Source organism: Branchiostoma belcheri, unplaced genomic scaffold (genome assembly GCF_001625305.1).
Source record: "Branchiostoma belcheri isolate BF01 breed outbred unplaced genomic scaffold, Haploidv18h27 scaffold7, whole genome shotgun sequence".
Taxonomy (NCBI): Eukaryota; Metazoa; Chordata; class Leptocardii; order Amphioxiformes; family Branchiostomatidae; genus Branchiostoma; species Branchiostoma belcheri.
The window spans coordinates 4878375-4900723 of record NW_017804353.1 but is presented as its reverse complement, the minus strand read 5'-3'; the positions used below and the strand labels follow the sequence as shown (position 1 = coordinate 4900723).

General features: G+C 39.9%; 1 protein-coding gene across 6 annotated transcripts in view; it reads right to left on the bottom strand.

The window, feature by feature from the left end:
- LOC109484449 (ras GTPase-activating protein nGAP-like) overlaps positions 1-22349 on the bottom strand; it is a 64786-nt gene that overhangs the window by 25660 nt on the left and 16777 nt on the right. The window contains exon 1 of one of the 6 annotated variants that reach the window (XM_019787709.1): positions 17149-17367. The exons of 3 other annotated variants lie outside the window; for them this stretch is intronic. Coding sequence is in view for 1 of the 3 variants with exons in the window: in XM_019787708.1 (XP_019643267.1) it covers positions 6051-6063 (13 nt within the window). In the remaining 2 variants the exon portion in view is untranslated. Of the gene's footprint in view, positions 1-6050; positions 6076-8904; positions 9109-17148; positions 17368-22349 lie in introns of those variants that run through there. 2 more of the 6 variants (XM_019787710.1, XM_019787708.1) reach the window with 2 other exon arrangements.

Sequence of the window (22349 nt, the reverse complement as noted above, 5' to 3'; positions counted from 1 at the left end):
TTCCTTTTTCTGAAGATCCAAGAGGAAATGAGGAACCTGTTAATACAATGCCAACTTCCCTCCAATAGAGTAGTATTTGCTGTAATAGTTGCTACTAGGACATTTCTTTGAAACATACAACAACTTTTATGAAAAGATGAAAACAAATGGTTTCAGACAATGACATCTAAGACATACATTAACATCATCATCTTTATCAGTAAAATTATCAGTCCCTTAATTCGGGATGGTCTTTGGTACAGATGTGTAAATGTACCTTGCAGACCCAAACTGTTAAACTGGGAAAACACCATGATTCATCCAGTTGTAGTTATGTTAGCTATCTGAGAACGTGAGACGTTGTGTTGCTGCCAACTTGAACTTCCCACAGAGGTCCCCTGCACAGTGGTGGCCTGGCCTGAGGACCATGGGAAACAATGCCTGGAGTATTTACACAGCCAGGGCTGGCTCTGTTGATGAGGAGTTAGCAGGGTCTGGTTAGAATTCTCACAAGCTAAGGAGGTCTGCTATTTCTGTCTTCTAGCTGCTACCAAAAGCAAATGGACTTGGAAAGAAGCTGACATACTGACTGGGTCAAGAAAGATATCTAAAACTTTTCTCACCATTCAAAGACTTTTGCAAATGTATCTGTGTTGCCTTCAGATACAAGGCTTCCTCTTTCAACACTACAACTTAGGAAAACTAGCTGACAAAAAGACAACCTCTTGTAATTGCACATTGCGGTAGGTAGAAGAGGATGTCATCGCGTGCCACATTTGGTAGCAGGGACTTACTGCACTCTATCATCTATGTGACACAATGTGATGACATAGTAGCTTAGCACTAAGCCTCCTCCAGAAAAAGAGCTTCTGCACGAGATATCAATTATTGCAGATGCAGACATAGAAATATCAACATAACACAAGCAACCGAATAGCGAGGTAGCTATACAGGGTTAGTCTAGAGTGGCAAAGACTTACTCTGGACGACGAAATATCAGACTAGCAAAGAGGCATGATGTGAGAAAATAAAAATTGGATCATACATACATTATAAATTTCAGAGGTCCATTGGATACTGAATTGAAGCTTCTTCATGGAAAAGACAGAAGGAATACGATGGAGCTCTACTTTGTACCGTTATCCCTTTCGTGACAGCTGGGGCAGAGTGTATGACCTCGGTGACCTCTATGTCAGGGTGCCTCCTTGTATTGTTGCACAGAACTGCTGTTATTTGTCTTGGCATCACCAGGAGGGGGAATTTCAAATGGAGGCATTAGGCAGATAATGGCCTGGCATAATGTGGGAATAACAGATGTGTGAAAAATCACACAATGTTGATCCACAGACAAACAAACCATTACAAGAACTGAGAGGGGAGGGATGGGCTAGTTTACATGTAAGTGTCAAACTTGGTAAACTTTTTCCTAGCAGCCATTCAAAGCTGACATCTTTGTCACTGGAGGCATATTGGAAACATCCTCAGATCTAAAGTTAGCATATTCAGCCATACAACTGGCAGCTGTTGTCATTTCTTTTCCTGCACCTGACATGAGTATGTTTACAGTACTTTACTAGCACCCTTCAATGAGCATATATACTAACTGAATTACTCTAATATTCCATCTCAGCACTTCCATTGTCCCAAAGCTACTAGTATAATTATGAATGATGAATTACTCTAATATTAATCTTATGAAAAGGCCATTTATTATGAAAGGAAAACTATTTACAGTGGTCGTGACCAAGCATTGAGTACTCTAGGAGTAACAGAAGTTCAAGAAGCCGGTAAAGCCCAAGGTTATACATTTGTTACATGGTGTATTTGGACCACACACACCAAATGGAACGGGTCAACTACTCCAGATTCAGGGAGCATTTCACTTACATCTGGATATCACAGCAGTGGGCGGCACATAACTACAGCTGCAAGTATGATTGGCAGTAACCGTGAATTTGATGAAAGCAGATATTGTGCTGGTGGGAGATGAGATCTAAATAGGAAAGGTTACTGACACAGTTATCAATAATGAAATGATGATAAGTACGCAATGTACATTGGTATGTTACTTACAACTTCATCGCCAGGCATGCATTCAGAAACAGACAAGCTTTTTTTAAAAATCCCATCTTTCTAAAGTAATGAGAAATAGGCTAATACTGAACAATATGCTAACTAAAGACACAAAATATGTGACAACATACCAACGATTTTGATCTTGTGCCCTAGACTCGTTACAGATCAGACCTCCTTGACTTGATAGAAGACATGCTGACTTAGAGGTTCTATTGAAGCTGACCTTGGTTTTACATCAAGGTCAAAGTTCCTGTATACAAATTATGCAAATGACTGACGGATAGGCCACACCACAGTGGGTATGAATACCGTGGCATTCTGGGACGGTGGCCCGTAACCAGCCCAGGTTTTCACAGCTAATGGGAACAAAGCCGATAAGACACCAACTTCAAAGTGGCCTTTTGTCCTCTCGGGGCTCCTAAAAATAAGTATCAACAGAAGGAAGACTTCAAAGGCAAAAGATGACTGTGTCAAAAGACCTGTCAATGGAGACAGGAGTTCTTTCATCTTTCAACAACGGCTTATGGAAATGCGTGCGACACTAATCCTCTAAAGACATGCTATATAGCTTGTAGAAAATGTACATTTTTTCTCTAGTGGCATTTAGGGTTTTCTGTCCGAATAAAAAACAGGAGAAAGACAGAAGTTTTAGGAAAGCCCTTATCACACAATTATATCACTGTATATATTAGTTATTACAACATTTTGGAGTTGCAATGGACATAACAATACATTACAATACTCCTAGACAACACAAAGTACAGCTCCAGGGTCTTACTGGGCTAAAGGATGCCAACAACAACATGCTACGCCAGACAAGACTGGGCTCCAAGGACTTGATAGATGTGGGGCTATCGGTCAATGCCAGGAGACCTTGGTTCCATTATCATGATTGGGAATGTTTAATGTAATGTTCAGCTGTGAAATAAAGGGGCAAAGGCTTTTGCTGGATTGACACTGTGGCAGCTATAACTGGTAGTACCCTTCTTGTTTCATGAAACAAATTTTACCTCTGGGTGCACGACTACAGAGAAACTTACCGGTAAGCTATATTTTACACTGAAACGACTGGTACCCCATTTCACCCTACATTTCATTTACTCTTGTTACACCCCCATGTGGTCCTTTTCCACCCTGGAGATGTACACATTACTTTACGACTTGATTGCCGTTGGCTACACACACAGAACACACGGTAAAGAGCTCACTTGTAGCGTGACAAGGAAACCAAAATAGCAGCAAGTTACAATGAAAGGTGACGACACAAAAGGCCAGCTCCTGTCTTACAACAATTTGTATGTAGTACGTAACATTACCTTATTGGGAAATTCACGGGCCTGGAGTTTAAAACCAAAGGACTGTGACGCTAAAACGTACACCGAGGGAGCACTAATTGCACGCTGGAAAATGCACAGCGCATCGGAAATGTGACCCAAAACACTCCTTGCTTCAACCATCATTAGTGCACACAAGGAAGGCAGTATATCTACCAGCATAAATGGTGCTGCTAAAAGGGAGAGTGAGATTTGCCAGGGCACAAATTGTGCACTAGGGACCGGGTAGATGTAGCTGGTACACGGTTCATACACATGATTGCTTAGTGAACAATGCTGAAATACTACACTCCCCATTTCCATGGCTGAGTATGAAATTAAGCTGTCATAAAATATCAGTTTCAGATGAACACTTGTGAATGAAGCTGAAGATAATTGAAAGGGAGGAAGACTTCAACACCTTTACAAAATAAATATTGCTGCTATCCAGGGACAGAAAAAAATAAAAAGGAAGAACACAAGAACAAAGAGACAGCATTCACACAAAAATATAAATTGCAGTAAATGAATCTCCAAACTGATGATGGCTGAACCAAAACCATACACAGGAATATCATCAGTAATATCAAAACTATCAAATTTCAAATCAAATACTTCAAACAATAAAATAGTACCCTTGCAATAAAATAAAATAGTTTATAATATTCACAATACAGGAGAAGACCTCTTACCTCATGCACCATCCACCACTTGGTGTTTGTGGCCAGCTAATGCTTTTAGTCATAAACACAAACCTCCATAAAACCACTAACAGTATTTATGCCCGAATCACCATATAACTTCATTTATCCTGTGACATGATATATGTTCTGTGTGTACCTTACATCACCACATTCCCTTTAAATAATTCATGCTAATTATGAAGAGGTATCATTCTATCATTATACATCTGAGCAATCATAATCTGTCATCATCGTGAAAACATAATTGAAAGTGCATGTTTTGAATTTCGGCGTCCCGTGAGTGTCTAACATACTGCAGTCAGACATTGCTACGTTAATTGATTTTCGAACCACTTTGAATTCCCTTTGTTGCAGTTTTTAATTACAGTTTATGCATGGATGGCTTGGATGGAATAAAGAAGACAGTAAAACATACTGCATACAGATGAAAATACTGAGGCAAGTGAGTCTAGAATCACAAATATTATAGAAGAATACTTTCCACAAAACTGTGCCTGACCATTTCACCAACGTGTCCCACTTTCCTTGATGTCCAGTCAGCATGAAATTGGCAGTCGTCAAATCGGTCATTACATGGTCATAATATCTTCCCTATGGTCCATTCTCCTCAATTTCAATTGGAAATTATTCTTACTCATATGTAACCAACAGCATTTACATTTAGATTCCATCCCATCCATTGCATTATCTCACTTACATACACATTTTTATTATAATGTCTTGGAATCACCACATAAAAAGAGAGACCCAGAGTTAACCAAGTACACAGCCCCCTTAGGATGCAGTTTTTTTCCTTTCCTCCCAATAAATTATGGCTCATCTCCTGGCCTTTTTACTAGGCTACAATGGAGATGCAACCGTAATCTATAACAATTTGTTACTTAATGTTATCAAAATGTAAATTGCAGAACTGCCATATTGTCATAGTTTGTCCCACTTCTATACAAATGAAATACATGTCCAATTTCAACACCATATTTGGTGCAGTCTGGTGTGAGTAAACTACAGGTATCAGGGCCAATTGAATTACTCCACAGTAATGCTTGAGCGCTGTTGCAACAATTTTCATCCATATCAGATTATGTAGAAACCGGATAAGGGCTCGACAGGCTAGCAAATTCCCCAAATCCTTAGGAAATGCAATCAATACAACTAATAGGCCTTGATAGGATGGAAACGCATGGATTCGGTTCTCTTATTGCCTTCTGTGTACTTAGAAATAAGTTAGATCTAAATCATATCTGCAACAGAACTGCACTTATACATACTGGAGATCAAATATGTATGTTTGCCAAGATAGGAAGTGCTTTCAGCAATGAGCCCTTATATATCCATGGAAAGTAATGTTCAACATTAGTTCCATCTATTTATTTAGTATTAAACATGAATGTTGTACTATGTAAACAAGAAGTTATATAACCATAATCTAGTTGCCCTGTGGCAATACAATTATACTAAGTTCAAATGTATTTACCAAGACAGGAAGTGCTTTCAGCAAGAGAACCCTGTATAACCCTGGAAACTAATGTTCAACACTTGTACCATCTATTGAACTTGAATGTAGTATAGTGTGAACACTGAGCTATACAACCTGAATCCTGAGTGCATTTATACTATAGCACTGTTATCAATTCCATAATGTCACAAATGACATGGAGACTTGTCAAATTATAAAGTGGGGAAATACATAAAACTGGTACTCACCTATAGCCAGGAATGCCGAAACAGGAACAGCACATGAAAGGGAAAAGAGAACAACATAAGTCAAAAGTTTCAATCAATTTTCAACATGTAAAACATCAATCCAGATAATTCCGTAACATCAGTACTGCATGAATGGGATATACCCTCCTGTATCATTCATTTCTTTGCTGCAAATTCTACTAGGTTGACGTTACTCCAAGGAAAGCCATCAGAGCAACAAACAGTTTGACTTTGAGGAAATAAACTACGCTGAGAAGAAAATATACCGTCCTACCAAACTTCATCATAACTCAAATACATGTGACGGCAAACTTTGGAGCCAAGAGGAGAAAGTGTCCACAGCCGCCAGTATTCCACGAGGTACTGAGGATGTGAATTCTCCCACAAAAGTTCCAAACCCCACGCCAGATTCCATGTACAACAGAGGTCAAGGAGACCCACTGGGAGGGGGGCAGAAAATTTAGCGTGACCGGGCTTCTGTTCCACCCACATTTTACATGTAACTAGCGGTGGGAACTTCCTGGTACCATGGACATTGTGGGTATGACTCAGTATAACATCCCCACCCCATCCCTGTACTCATACACCAGTTATCCCAATTATTCATGTCATTAATGTATCCATGGGAAAAGGATGAACTCATAATACATGTATGTACTGACCTACTGTAATCCAATACACTTTCACTCTTTTCCTAAAACTAAAAGTCTAAGTATATCTTTCTCCACATACCTCTTTCATAAAGGAAAAGTATGTATCAAACATCTCTGGCAAGCCCAGCTACATGTAGGTTTATAACGTTAGTAGATGAAATGCAATAAGGTTGAAAATATGTTTCTCAATATGTGTATGAAACCCAAGCTCAGTAAGTGATCTATCCTGTAACACTTTCGTTTTCTGGGGTCAGGCGAGGGTTTGAATCATCTCCGTTATGACAGGAAATATGTCCGCCTTCTGGCCCCGAGCACAAATTTAGAGCCTGACCCTGACTCCGGTGTGTCGTAACCCCCGAGCTCCCCCATTCTTCTGCCTGGCATAAAATCAATAGCGATGCTGCACACTAACTAACGGCAGCCTGGGACGGCTTGAGAGTTTTTAAACGGAATAGAAGGAATTACCGGAAGAAAGCCGTGACCTGTGGCAGATGTAGTGTGACCTCCGCCTACTCTCCCAATTAACTGGAAGATTCTCCCCCGTGTAACCGGCCATTAGACAGAATCTAAAGCCCTAGTAAAGGTAACAACACTCTGAACTGTATACTTTTCTCATGGTTGATTCAGTTCTTTCATATCAGTGGGAAATTGGTTGATGCTGAACACAGTTATCAAATGTCAGGGAGATTTACCAGAATGACTGATCTGAATGGATACAGTTTTCCTGATCATTGAATCAAAAACTGATAGGACAAAGACACAGCTTAAAAGTAACAAAATACATCAAATATACATTTATTTGGTTAATACTGGTGCTCAGTATTCATTATTCTTCCTTAGTTCGGAACTTCCTACAAATTTATATAAACCACCGTTCTATGCTGTCGAGACAACCAATACTCAAAAGCATTTGAATTGATACTGCGTTACTGATACTGAACTCTTCTCATGTAAGCATACCAGTATTTCCATGATGTACAATTAAGACAGTAACAATTAAGAAAATCTACATCATCTATTAGACAGCAAATTGAATTTATGCCTTCTATGTAATGCTGCCATCAAAGGGCACTGAAATATATCAGAAGTTACTTTCTGTTTGAGGACAATGACTTGCAGTCTCCACCTACTAAAACCTTCCACATCCCTGCAAAACAGGAGAACATACAGCAGACTGGAGGGTTCCAGAGTTTACACACCAATTGTCATATTTACTGAGACTGCAGGCTGACCTGACGACAGATGGCGCGTGACCTGAGGCATCTCAGGTCCTAAATACGAAGCTAACCATTTCTGGGATAAGAGGATTAGATACGAGGGAATATGATAAAAAAAAAGACAGATTACATGTAAGACCTTTAGAAATCAAACATATAGAACAATGATGTCCCTCCCCGTATTTTTGCAGTCCTATATTTTAGGACATATTACAGGCAAAAAGAAATTAATTAGTTTGTCATATGATAGTTAAGGTCAGGTTTTCTTATCTGTAAGCAAAAACAGTGCTAAATTTCTGACGCGTCACGCAATGAGCACACAAACTAAGGCAATCATAATCTGTCCTTCGAGGAGAGTTTCGAATTTCATTTCGACAAAAGAATCATCTCTGACTGTCTGACAAAAGGATGAAGATAACATCTGTCCAACTTCTAGTGTAGACAAAAATTAAGATTATATCTCAAGGAATTACTGTCCATTAGCAGAGACCTCTTTCAAACCTAATCAAGGGTTATTTTCCATTACAGAAAGAAAGTACAATTGAGATCTTACATCTTCAGGCAGTGATAAACAAAAGTAATGACACTTACCTATAAAAAAACTACATTGTTCGAAAAGAAAGAAAATGACTGTCCTTCACTTAAGACCCTGAAAACGACAAATCCTTTCCTTCTAAGACTACCCTCTGTTAGGTAAACCAACCTTGGGTCTTTCCTGATCTCAGAGATTCATCTTGACCCTGACGACCTTTCCCACACTGCAACCATGAACTCTTCCTCCAAATTAGAGCCTCGGAGGTCTCGCAACTCCAGTGTCTTCCCCAGATGGACTGGGATTTATTCCCACATCCTTCTGCCACATGACAGTTGGCCTTCTGGTCAGGGTCAGTGGAGGGTAATGACTATTCCATTACCTCAGTAACCGATTATGAAGGGAGATCCAACCCCAGACATATGCCTCTTGAAGATAACACTCAAATGTGGTCTACATCACAAACTATTCTAACAAATCAAATCCTTTTTACATAATAAAAAAAAAGCATAAAAGAAAAGAAAAAGTAAAATATATGCTGATTTCAAGCCTCATGCTCAAAAAACAGAGAACGTTACTAAGTATTGTAAACTTCCTCAAAAGGCGGTTACAGTTCTAACATCCAGGACTTATGAGTGATGACGATGGCTATTTTATAGCAGTAGCGTATCAAACATTAACTTTCCTCCATAATCCCGCACATAATACTTTCTCCATTGAACCTACCTGTGCTTTGTCCTGCAGTTGTGGTTACCAAGAAGAGACGAAGAGCTTTCCAAACAACATATCTCGACCAGAATATGCACAGACAGAAGCAAAGAAATGTACGTTTGGTGAACCACAGTCCTTCCCTTTCCCTGTTTGTCTGCCAGCTAACCTGTCTGTAACCCAGATATCGGACTAAACTGTTGGCTTACAGCACAGTTGACATCTGGGGGGATTACAAGCTACCACCCCATGCATGGTTAGTGGACCTTGGACCCTGATGTTTGTCTCTGTGTTTATCCTAACAAGTTATTGGCCTCTTTCAAAGAACACTTCTTCAGTCTGAGGTAACCATATACAGAAAGGTTGCACAAAGAGAGCCAATCATTATCAAGCAAAATAAATAGAATCAAATCAATATTTGTCCAATGGTAAACTTGTGACAACTTTAAACAAAGTAAAAAGACTAGACCGTTCTAATATAAAAACATCTCGAGGGAAGATGAGTCACATCAAAACAATCAAATGTCAGACTTTTCACTCTTGAATCTACACGTAAATACATCTATCAAATGGAAAAAAACTTTTGCCATATCAATAACGATTCAAATCTACCATAGAAGTGTCCAAAGATCAAAACAATACAGCCGGTCCAAAAAACAGATCAATAAAGTAAATGTCAAATGCCGATCGAAACAACAAGTACAGACGTCCAACCCCTCCAGGCTCCATTAGTCCATACATAATTACAGCATGTAGACAACCTGATGTTTTTTCCCTTATCAGGTTTATCATCTGCCAGTGTCTACCACCCTGGTCGCTCAGGACCCTCAGGCTGCACTGTGGGCTACACAGCGCTCCCAGCATACAATACTCGGATGTACTAGGGCCAGCTTGTTTCCTGGCCACAGACTACAAATCACTCCTGAACTTGGAAGCGGTCCATGTATTGTATTGGCAACATTTTCGGCTGAGATGTTTCTGCCGTACATAGATATCGGACCTGAAATGATGCCCCTTGACGCAGAAAATATCGGGACAGGATCCAACATGCATTTTGTTGATAAGAATAGTTAGAAGCAAGGCAGCACATGAGTTCTAACATATATAAACGTACATAGTATAGCAAAACATACCTTACATTGCAACTGATCCAACTTTTTGTCTGACTTGTCCTAAAATAAAATTTAGGGCTCAAATTCCAACTCATAAAAGAGGTCAAAAATACATTCACTGCACTATGGCATACGCAAACTTGAAAATGAAAGAAGCTTGATCTACACCTGCAGCTTTGCGGTCCAGACAGAGTCAAAGGCCAAGTTTTCCTTGGAAAGTCGTACAGGATTAGAGGGGAATCTCAAAATCAGTGCAAACAAGGCCTGGGTAGGTACGTGGTCCGGGAGATTGGGATCAAAGAACCTGCCATGCTCCAAGTTATCCAGCTTAGGAATCAGGTATGTTGTTGACCGCCATACCAGTCATGTTTGTCTGGGGATATCTCTGTCACCAATGAGGATGATGCCCAATGACATACGGTACATGCACACTGTCCTGAATACAAGCTTCTTCTCTCAGTCACAGCGGCAGACAGGCAATTAAGATGTACAAATGTTTGTGGATGAACATTCATTGGCTTTACTTAGACCGGTCTGTTAACTGCTGCTAAAACACAAACTTAATGGTAGCATGAATGGGACGACAGTTGAGCATACAGCTTTACGAGGCAACAATTATCACCATCAAACACAAACTTAGGCATTCCAGCCTCCCCTAAGATTCCGCAGAGGCAGTAGTTATCACTTTTAATATAACTTAAAAGTATCTCATCTTTCACACTTAACGGTTAGAACTATAATCTTTCAGTAGCTAGCTGCCTAACCTGTCTCCCTGTTATTCTCCAATAGGTAACACTCTGTATAGCAATTATGCTAATTTTTGCACTGTTCATTATACAGTGAATTCATTTAAGCTCTTGACTTTACTGACTTTTAATAGATCTTTTAATTGAACAGAAAAGTAGTTTTGAATGGTTTATAGTAAACTCTACGATTTTATGTTTTTGTGCTCCATTTTCCTCCTTATACAGACTGTATCTTGCCATTTTGGAAAGAATACAAACATCTAAAAGTGTAATAGATGTTCAAAGACTGTCACAGAGTTTCTCAATCCGAAACCTGATACCTTATCATTAGCATCCAGCCGTAATTAAAAGTCACTTGACAGCATTTGAGTCTTCCTTTTGTTCGCTCTCCTAATTTCACAGGTGTAAGTACTGTAACAATCTCAAAACACCTCAGGCATTTTTGACTCCAAAGTGGTCACCTGCCTATCTAAAACCCCAAAATGTACCTCTTACACACGACACCCCTTAATTTTCTTCCCGACAAACAAGTATAGGAGACCGGCAGACCGCTCTTTCATTACCTTAACCAGTTTAATAAGCAAACCACAAAGCTAGTATGAATTGAGTACTTAACTTTACCTCTCTTTCTGCCAAACCACGTAGGAACCCCATTCAAGGCAAGACAAGTCTCTGCCATTACGGAATGTTAGAGGCCAGTGCCCATGGCTGAGACTGTGGTATTCTTTTTTCCTCAGCGACTTGCTCCGTAAAGCCGCAAAAGAATCCGCTGTGTCTAAATCTTTGAACGCAGTTCTCTGCTATGCTCACGTGAAAAAGGCTTGAAGAAATGTATCTAGCCAGACCATTAAACTATGGCATGCAGGTTTCTTACAGTCAAAGCATCAAGTTTTCCATGCAATAACACTCTACACAGGTGTCCAGTGAACTTAACCTGAATGTCCTTGTCCTTATAATCAGGACCTACATCCAATACTTGTTGTATAAGGTGGCTAACTATTAACTTGTCTGCTCAGTAGGTTATAAATAAGTACCTTGAACTGGTGTAACCTCATGAAATTCCTGAAACTTCCCATGCTGCAACACCATGTGTCAATATTGTGCACCTGTGGGCTACCTGCTACTAAATTGTACTAGCCCAAAGGCAGCATATCTTATAAGTGTATTTTATGCTTGATAATACAAAACTCATTTCTTGGATTAACTCAATAACTCAAATTAACTGGAAACATTTTTCTGGTACCATGATCATCATGTCTATCATCAAACAATATTTCTTGACTACCCAATAATTTAATTACCAACATTTGAGAAATTGGCATGATTACCTGGCCTTAAGAAGCTTTCCTTGCTCACAAACTACTACTAACATAGCCCCTTCCTATGTTCTAGTATCTCTGACTTTTTCTGGTCAATACTACCAAGTAACAATGATTGGTAGGGATTGCACTAGGAGACAGGGGTATATTAGCACGTCGGCAGAATGCACTGCACCTGCGCGAAACTCGTAATGTATTGTACATAGCACTTCGGCAGAACGTCTCATATAAGGTCGTATTCTCACATATAAGGTTAACATCTCGTCTGTAGTTTCCAAATGTTATGTAGGAAAAGATATCCTCTGCAACAGGCAAAATTCTGATGCAACGTTGACCAAAAATCCACCGAAAATCGTGAAAATACAGGTTCTGCGCAGGCGCAGTACGTTCTGCCGACGTGCTGGATATATTCAGGCTGTACCAGGGGTATCGTTTACTCATGGTAGGGAGATCCCAATTACGTCAACTCCACTCAACAAATATTGACTGCCCTGCAGGGTAAGACATAACTTCCGGTCCATCCTTATGCTGAAGACAGGTCCACATGGACACAAGCTGCTGAATGTGACAGGCTAGCCCTTCTAAACAAAAACAAGAAGCCATAGGCGACAATTCTCCGTGAAGTTTTATATATTTCAACAAAATCCCAAGCGTCAACGCCAGACCTACTGTGCAGACATTATAATTAGGCAACGGTTAATACCACGCTCGTCCCCAGCGCCCGTGGAGAAGCCATAGGTTATAGATCGTGGCTTAGCCCAGGCTATGGAAAATAAACTTTCTTTAATGCAAATCTGTCGTTTTTGTTTTCTTTGCGCTATCTAAAGGGTTAGGATAACCTACTCTACTCTGGCGGTATTGTCGTGCGCGCTCGCTAGTACGTAACGTTACACGGCGGCCATCTGAATACATGTACACTGCATTCTTTCTACTATCGGGACCTAAAACAAGACGCAAGATTCCTATTTTGGGGTATAAAATGCTGTCACAATGGTAATATATACCAAATGAAACGGACCTTTACAAAGTACCTCATTTGGTGACGCTATGAGGGTGTACCGTTATCCCTCTACATTTGCCCAGAAGGGAGTTAGTCGCGGAAGGAACTTAGCCACGGAGGGAGTTTTGGCATTCTCCGCCCGCGCCACAAACTCTCGTCCCCAGGACAGTTCACTCTGCTACCCAGCATGCTTTGCGCAAAATGCGTTCTCGGCCCAGGACACAAATACACGCTAATGCTTCCGCACTGTGTTGCTCTGGGACCCCGCCGCGCGCCCAGATGTGGATTTAATTATAGCGCGCTAGCGGACGCTGCGGAGGAGCGTGGGTTAATACAATGAGGGCGCGTCACAAGCATAAAACATACAAAGAGCTAAATCCATTACTGCTCCCAGGGCGTGTAAAGATACTGTGCTTCAAGTTCTAACTTCATTTTAATTACACACACACAATCATTGCATTCACATAAAGATCGGACTATCATGGTCGTGTCTAGTAACAAAGACAGCCCCACCGTCTTACGGTGCCTGTACCTAATTAAGCGCGCCTGGAACAAGCCAAATTCCAGCAACAGTGGCGGTAAGCACCGCGAGTGTTACTACCGCCGGCCAGATAACCAGGATATCTGCTTACAGTACCTCTGCTACCAGACAACTGCCTAAACCTACGGTCTATTCCACAGGATTGTAAAAGTAGGGATGTTTCGAAAATAACCATTTACTCCAATATCAAAACAGCTACGGTAAAAATAAAAAGACGTGCATCATCCCGGACATAATGCAACACCACATGCGAAATTACACAGATATGCGACGTACGGCAGAATGCGTTTTGGCTGCGAACATCTTCCAAAAAACTTGGCATCTCTTAACCATGGGCAAAAACATCTGGAACCACTTATAAAAACCACCCCGTATCTGCATGAACTTTTAACTCCCCCCCCGCTATTCCAAACAACGCGTTTTTCTGGACCGTTCCAATTCGCCTCGTAATTGTAGGGGTGCGTCTGCGATATTACATTTGACCGCGAAAGCAGCAACGGCAAAAATACACATTCGTGCATCAACACGGGCATGCCCGCAGACGGCGTATAAAATTGCGTGCCGATTACACGAAGAGAACCCAGTGTTTTGACTGCGAACATGAAAAATCAGCCGATTACAACACTCCGTCCGGAGGTCCTGACCTCCTTCACGGAGTAACAACATGCAACGGCTGACTCTGCATCTAACTCAGCAAAATGAACTTACAGTACATCTACAAACACTACTATGAGAAAACATAGTTATCCTCAATGTGTACATGGCAAGAATGTACATGCTGTAGTATTTGCTAGTCTCAAAGTTGCTGCTTTCAATTCTTATCTTTGGTGATGACACATGTTATCATAACAATTACAGGCAGACAGATATCTAGATTGCCCTGTTTGTGTGTTAGATTAAAGATTGTCTGCATGCACGTACAGCATTTCAATTAGGAAACTCTGAATAGCACAGAAGTTCTGTGTCACTGAAATGTTCTCTTGTATATAGACATCAGAAAAATTTTCAGGGCTGCCAAGACAGGTCTCTCTTCTAAACACTGCTGGTTGCTACTCTAAACATAGAAGCCAAAATGTCAGTCGTCTTCACCACAAGCCACAGGCACTTTAATACACCTGTTTGAAATAACGAGGATCCTCAACCCTGCATCACCTCTATGTTATCACAGAAAACAAATTCCTTGCAGCCAGACTTGCGCAGGGCAGAAAAATTCATGGTTTGCAAATCCAAATATTTCCTCGGGACCTTCAGCCCTTGCCGTGACATCTGCGAACACTTAAATTTACGGAGCGAAAAATCCTTCCCTTTAGCCGGACATAAAAGTGACTGCGAAGATAACGAAGCCTTAGAAACCCAGACAAAGTCAACAACAACATCTCAAACTTATATGGAGCAAAAATGAAATAGTACCTCACATGTTTCAAGTGCTCCAATAAAACCCCGAGTGATAAAGATAGTTTAGGGCATCACAGCGACCTTTGAACTGCGGGACATCGTGCTAAGTAGAAAGGCTCACTCGTAGGCAGTCGCCAAAAATGGCCTGGCAGCTGTTTCGTTGCATAGTTCCTGGCCTGGGAGGAATGCCTGTTGTTACAGGGTGATCTGCCAACCTCAATAAGTATGGGGAGGGGGGTACGTAAATTTTAAATACAAAATCCAAGTGCTAACAGCGTATAGCACATGTCTATCACACTACAAAGTTTTGTAGTTCATGATATTTCTCCCACAATAAGCAAGATAATCTCTTCTATTTCCAATGTTTCATAGATAAACTGTGATAAATATTGGACCACTACAAATTTAACACTATCCGTGTACAGTATATCTAAAAATGACAGAACAGCAAGTGACCTTTATTTTCAAATACTCTGCTATACATTTTCTTCTCATATAAATCTCACTGGTAAAAGAAAACAATCTATTTCACCAAGCAGATTATTCTGTTAGCCTGGACACCATCCTGGTTAGGATCACGTCCTCAAATTATGACAGTGGCTAAAGCCAAGCAGGATGTTACCCAGGCTAAGGTCAATCACTTCTTTCCCTGGAACTGAGGGAAATGCGTACTTCAAAGGAAGGTCATTGTAAGGTTACTTCCTACCAGCCATCAAGAAAATTCTGACAGAGAAAGAGACTAGTAAAAAGTTAGAGGATACGTCCTATGTGTAATTCATAGCAGCAGCACATTATCTAGTTTTGTACAATGTACGCAACTTACACATAACAATAGAAGAAGAAAAACATGTTATTGCAGGAAGATTATCTTCCACTGAAAGTTTGTAAGCAAAGCAATAGCTAACAATAACATGGAGGCAGGGTGGAAGATAGGAAACCCTGGTCCAGGAAAACACCATTCTTCTCCTTAATCTCATCTGTCAAGACATGTTTTGATTGGCTACTGTAAATAATTGCTAAAATGTTCTCGCTGACTGATAGCACTGAGATAGTTTGGATCCAGACAGAAAACGTTATACACAAAAATACCCTTGGAAAATTTTTCACATGTGGTTAGTATATTTTGTCAGCTGACTCTCTCAGCTTCCTTCTGTAAAATGCTATAAGTTAATACAACAGAAGGCAGGAAAAGGTCTGGTTTCTGTGAAGCACCTCTGAACTCTCTCATGTTTGTAAACACTATGACTCACTGATGCATCATTTTGGAACTCTATAAAAGTTTAACCACAAAGTATTGTCCTGATGTTAGAAATCAGTTGTCTGCACTGACCATGGATTCAACCTTACAAACCGCACACCCGTGACCAATACTGTAACTCTAACCATTAACAACAGCTCAGCCTACTTGTTGACATTCCAATACCCCCTTATAGCACAACAGAGTCTGCACATACACAGGGTTTAAGTGTGTTTGCTACAACGATTCTGGTCTGATGTTTTTCCCATTAATGTACAACTGGAAAAGTACACACCATTTGCCCCCCAAATGGTTTGTCTGCAAACCAGGATACCAGCATGCCTTTTTCACCTGAAAAGCTGTTTTCGTACAAAAATGTATTTCATGAACAAGCTTGGGGCAGACTTCGGACGGACGGACAGACCACTGTTAGACAACAGTTCGTTTTCCAAGCACAAACAATCGGCCGTGTTCGGACAGTTGATCAGGGATTGTCACTCACAACAATCAAACAGGATGCTCACACAGGAGAAGTGCCCGTTATGCTCAGGCGGCAAAAGAAAACACACCCCTCAAATCCTGATCACTCTTCCAGAAAGACATTATAACCCCAGGGTCTCCCTCAAAAATGATCAGTCAAACAACGGTACTACCTGATTGCCACCGCTAATGGTAAGACAGGAACCACACACACAGAAACACTATCCAGGCTACAAGTTTCCTTCCTGTATCCAAAGAACTGTAATCTCCTTTTCCCTACTTCTACTTATTCTGTTAACTAGAAAAGGGACACTTTCACCACCTAGAGGGGGAGGGTATGGTTTTACACTCCCTGTATGTTCCACATGTATAACATTACCGGCCTCACACATGGGTCCATACATAAAACATACAGCAGGCGATCCTACTCACCAAAACGCTGCAAGGTTATCCAACTGGACTGGAGTGATATTCCAAACTTCAGAGTTCCAGCAGGGAAAGCTGAGCAAAAACTGTGCTACATTCAAAATTGCAGTGAAAACGGTTAGGGGAGTGGTGGAGGTTTCGCCCGGCCTCTTGTAGCCCAGCATTCAGACAATCCTCAGCGGCTATTATGTTTCCTACAACTGGCTGCCATTCAAGCGTGACCTCAACATGTAAGCAGCCATCAATCAAGTGGGGGCATTCTAGCCCTCTGATTGGATGATTGGGAGAAAGTGGGCAGGCTCATTTGCATACTGATTTAGTGATTACACAGGACAATGCCACAAGACAGAAGGGGAGCCAGGTAAAAGAACTGGTCTATTATAGTATTATAGGCCTTCTTTTTCCAAATCAAGGGGGTTAGGTAGATGTAGAGGTATAGACTAATAGAGAAGTAGTAAAGACCCATGATCAATTTTCCAATCATTTTAGAAATGAAAAATAAGATTGTATTGGTTTATATTATTTGATTGGTTTATATATCACAATGAGTTCCAATTAAATGTTGTCATTATCATCATCGTTTTCACAGAATTATGAATGAACTGGAAACAATCTTTCATTTAGAGCTGCCTCTAATATTTTCCCACAGCCAATTATATCCTATCTATTTGTTTTCATAACCAAGACTTCCCTTGGCAAAACAGGAAGTACGTGAATCACTTCATGACAAGACAAAGTGTACTATTTCTCCATGAAGGTTAGACATTACGTATTACAAAATAAAATCAAGCAACTGGATACATTCTTTGAAGAGTCAGAGGTTTCAAAAAGCATCTACTATCTTTCACCAGTGACTGAGAAATGATTTCCAAGTCATTGTAGCCTGGATGCCAGACCCAAAGCACACTGGACACAAAATATCTTGCACACTGAGATATTTTGTGTCCAGTGTGCTTTGGGTCTGGCATCCAGGCTAAAGTCATTGATGATCATGATAGAGTAATTTTTCGGTCACTGATGAAAGAGGGCAGATGCTATCTGTAACAGTTGACTCTTCGTTTTCTGGATATCTTATGGTGTTGAATACTTCAGCTGACCTGCAAGAATCTCAAATTCTACTTCTTTCAACCAGCGATGAAATATTCTTATTTAAATATATAAAATATTCATTAGCCTGAAGGTATGATTACTGAAGATCCCAATGCTAGAATATTCAGACCCTATTCACATAGATACTAGTCTAAATCACCAAGCAATAAACCATATCACAAAAGCTACAAAAGTATAAAATACATGTTGTATACATGCGTACATTGTCACATGTATGATGAAGGCCACTATTACTGTTTCAATTCAAATTTCAGAACCCAAGGGAAAAGAGTTACCTAAGGGATCAAAAAGGGTATCATTTACATGGTACTCTGCAGAAATATAGGTCACAACGTGCATATCTTATGCTATATGTCTGCATAACTGTGCGATGAGACAATATTGTTTCCCAAGAAAAGAAATTAGATTTCTGGTATGGAAAAGCGAATAACAGGACATTAGTTCTGGGTAAGACTACTACATGATACAAACATCTGATCCATCTGATCATTTTGACAAGTACGTGTCTTGAATGGCAAAGAGGTATGAAAGTGTAAGTAATATGGGATCGACATCATGCCAAAGAGGAATGCTGGAAGTGAAACTGAGCATAAGGAGCCGTGTAATTAAATATTTCACAGTACATTCCTCAATACATTTGTATAACCACCTCCCATGCCATCCAAATAAACACCTGTTTACAAGAGGAGTGTGAAATATTTTTCACACATATTGAATACCAGCTTACGCCTATTATTATGATGAAACTTCTGTAATGGCAAAATATGCCATATGAGAGATACAAGATACTGTTCTTAGAAATAGGAACTGAAAGCAGAATTATAGAGCTTACTTACATATTTCCCATGCCATTTGACTGTGGGTTTTAATTACTGCTTTCCTGGTCATGTGGAAGGAATTATCTGTTTTTCTAGATCAGAGAAGAGGCACACAATCAGTGGTCTGTTACTATGGGAAAAACTGAGGGAGTCTTTCAATATCACATTACCCCTTATAGGGGGTGTGACAAATGAGCCAAAGCTGTGCTTTTGTCTAGACTAATGTTTCCCATTATCATCAGGGTGTTAAATCTCCCAGCCCTCCCCCATCTGTGTACTCCAACACTTTTACTGACTGCTTTTGTGGTCTGTTTTACATTTTACCTGAAACCTGACCAGGAAAGTTCAAGTCCTACTCAATCCAACAGCTGGCAGCTAGGCTCTTTTATTTGAAAATTTCAGAAGAGGAGCAATCAACACATTTCTGAATCCATATTCCCTATTATTTCAATTATTAAAAGAAAACCATTTCCATTTTAGCTTCGAGGATTCCTGGAATGACAAGTTTGTGCTGCAAACAACGTAATACTATGCTGAACTGATAGTATATACGAAACTGAACATCACCTGCCATTCTGCTAAGATTCACCCATTCTAATAAATTTCTGTTTTCAAACAACAAATGCCAAAAATGATGTTTTAACAAATGCATGTACGCTGCCAGATGAACAACAATTATTTCAATTATCCTCAATAGTAGTTACTGTGGCATTGAGTGTTTGATAACTATTCAGGGTTATTGTACCAGTATTCTTGCCTAGTATTACGTAAAGCTTATGCAATCTGAGATACTAAGGACGCATACGTACGTAAGTACAACATCGTATACGTACTATCCTACAATATCCTTGGTCACAGCCAAACTGACAGTAAGAACCTTGACAGACACAAAGTATGTACAGTTTATGTTTCCTGACTCCCTACTGTTCAACAGCCCACATCCTGAGTCCCAGGATTATCATGGTGCCAATGATGGGGAACTGATATACTGCTTCCACAAAGGAAATAACACAAAGTCCCCACCACGGACTCTCGTTAATGGTTTTATGCTTACAGCTTCCAGTAAATTATACTGCACCACAGATGGTATAGATGGAAGAGATCCTACAGGTGTCCTGATGGGGGAAAATATCATCATCACCACTCATCCCCTATCCTTACGTATAGAAGCGGGCAAATATCACGAAATAGAACCATAACTTGAAAAGAAAAAAAGCACCTACATTCCCACAAGTTCCTATGATCCTGCACAGTCTTTCTTCAAACCCTGGGTCCAAGTTGTTTTATTTGGTGCTTGATAATTTGTCTTATACCTTGTTCTCTTCAGGAAGGATGGTGTGGGAACGTACTGAATAAAAATTGTGACATGGTCAAATTCCACATAAAGGCTTTTCCTTCCACGTAGCTTCCAAGAATGCATAGAAAATGAATAAATAAAAGAAGACAAGGAAGTCTGTATTGTATCTGCATCCTCTTTGAAAAGTCTTTCACATCATCCTGGAACAAACAAAAGCAGATGCCTTTGTTGCTACGCACCAGGAAGGACAATTGAGGAGAAGAAAGAGGATGTCATTTAATCAAAATTTTAGGGATAAAGAGGGAAAGCTATTTTCAAATTGCCTTCCATTTTTTGCTGTCAACTTTATCATAGACTGTTTTAGTCATATCTTCATTCATAGTTTTATGTAACTTCACATCCTCGTGACCTCTTTTGGTTTGTCCCAAAGGGCACTGAATAACAATCTGGTTTTCTGGGTCACATAGTTCGTACACAAATGTGAGCTTTAGTGGGTAAACACTTATCACAAAGGCAAGGTGATGGAAAATGGCAAGAAAAAAAGGTAAGCTTTGAAAAATATGTGTTACTGTATAGTGTACTTGTTTTTCTACTTTTTTGTGCTTTAGATTCCAAAACGGAAGACCTGAAGGGGTGTATTATAGTTGAATAAGATGTAACTTCCATAGAGTGATTATAAAAGTGTAACAAAAATACAGATATTTGTTCTAGGGTTAAGTTGGTATACTGATTTGTAAGACATACCAATCATCAATGCATTCCTGTATGTTTTGTGTGTTTCTCTGTTGGTGAAATAGGTCAATGACCCCTACAGCACAAGACAGTCAACAAACACTTCATAAGATTTTGACAGCATAAAAAAACATAACAAATCATAGCAAAAAAACACTGTCCTTGAAGCAATTGTGAGTTGTTTCTGATCTTCTTTTCGAATTTCTTTCATATGTTGTTGAAAAGTCTTTGTGACAACATTATTCAGTTGGACTAAAAATTACTTGCTACACATAAATAGGCTGTATGAGAAACTCTGATCAAACCATAAAGCTCTTGTTTTGTTTCTCTTTGCAGCTTTGGAGTTGAACAGTGGTCGTACTTGTAGAACACTGATGGCATGTCTTGCAATGTTGTGTTCCTGACTTGTCATCCTGTATGTTCCACATCTCACTCCTCTAAACAACTGTGACTAACGCTTTCTTTCTGGGTCAACTGGCTGGATTGTTTGGGAACTCTGCCCTTGTTTTCATGTTATATGACCAAAACACTCCACCATTCTGATGTCAAACACAAGTAACTGTTTCTAAATGGACGCTTTGAGGGATAAGAGGAAAGATACAAATACCAGATACAGCCTTTGCTATAAAACAGAGACACTGTTACCACTGTGAACTTCCTGTAAGACCAATATATATAACCTACTGTCAAGGGATTTTTATCAAGCTAGCCGGAACTATAAACAAGACTCAAGTTTCTTTTGATGGCAGCATGAGTTCAAATATAATAGATAACTTGGTACGAAGTTCTTCTTTTTAATACAATATCATTCTTATTAGGTGATTTTGGAATATAGAATTAGAAGAACAGAAAATACCAGCCAGAGGAACACTGTCTATGACTCAATGCTAAGAACTTATCTCAGTACTAATGTGCATGTTAAGCCTTCCTCATTCAAAACTCAATCAAGCTAGTAGCTGTAGAATCATTTTTTTCAGACCATGGCAACAGGTTTGCGACCAACAAAAATTCTACTCCTTCAGTTCAAACTTGAATTATGTTGGTCACGAAGCCCTAGTTAGCGAGGTTAACAGTAACAGATGGCGACAATTGGACAAATGTGAAGGCTGTAAAAGGTCAGACTTTCATGGCAGCTATATTAGCACCCAGGGATTTCCTAAGTGAAAACATTGAACCAGCCTTTGACCAGACACCCTCAACAAACGATGTCAATTATACAAACCATTGTGACGTCTGGTTTACAAGTACAC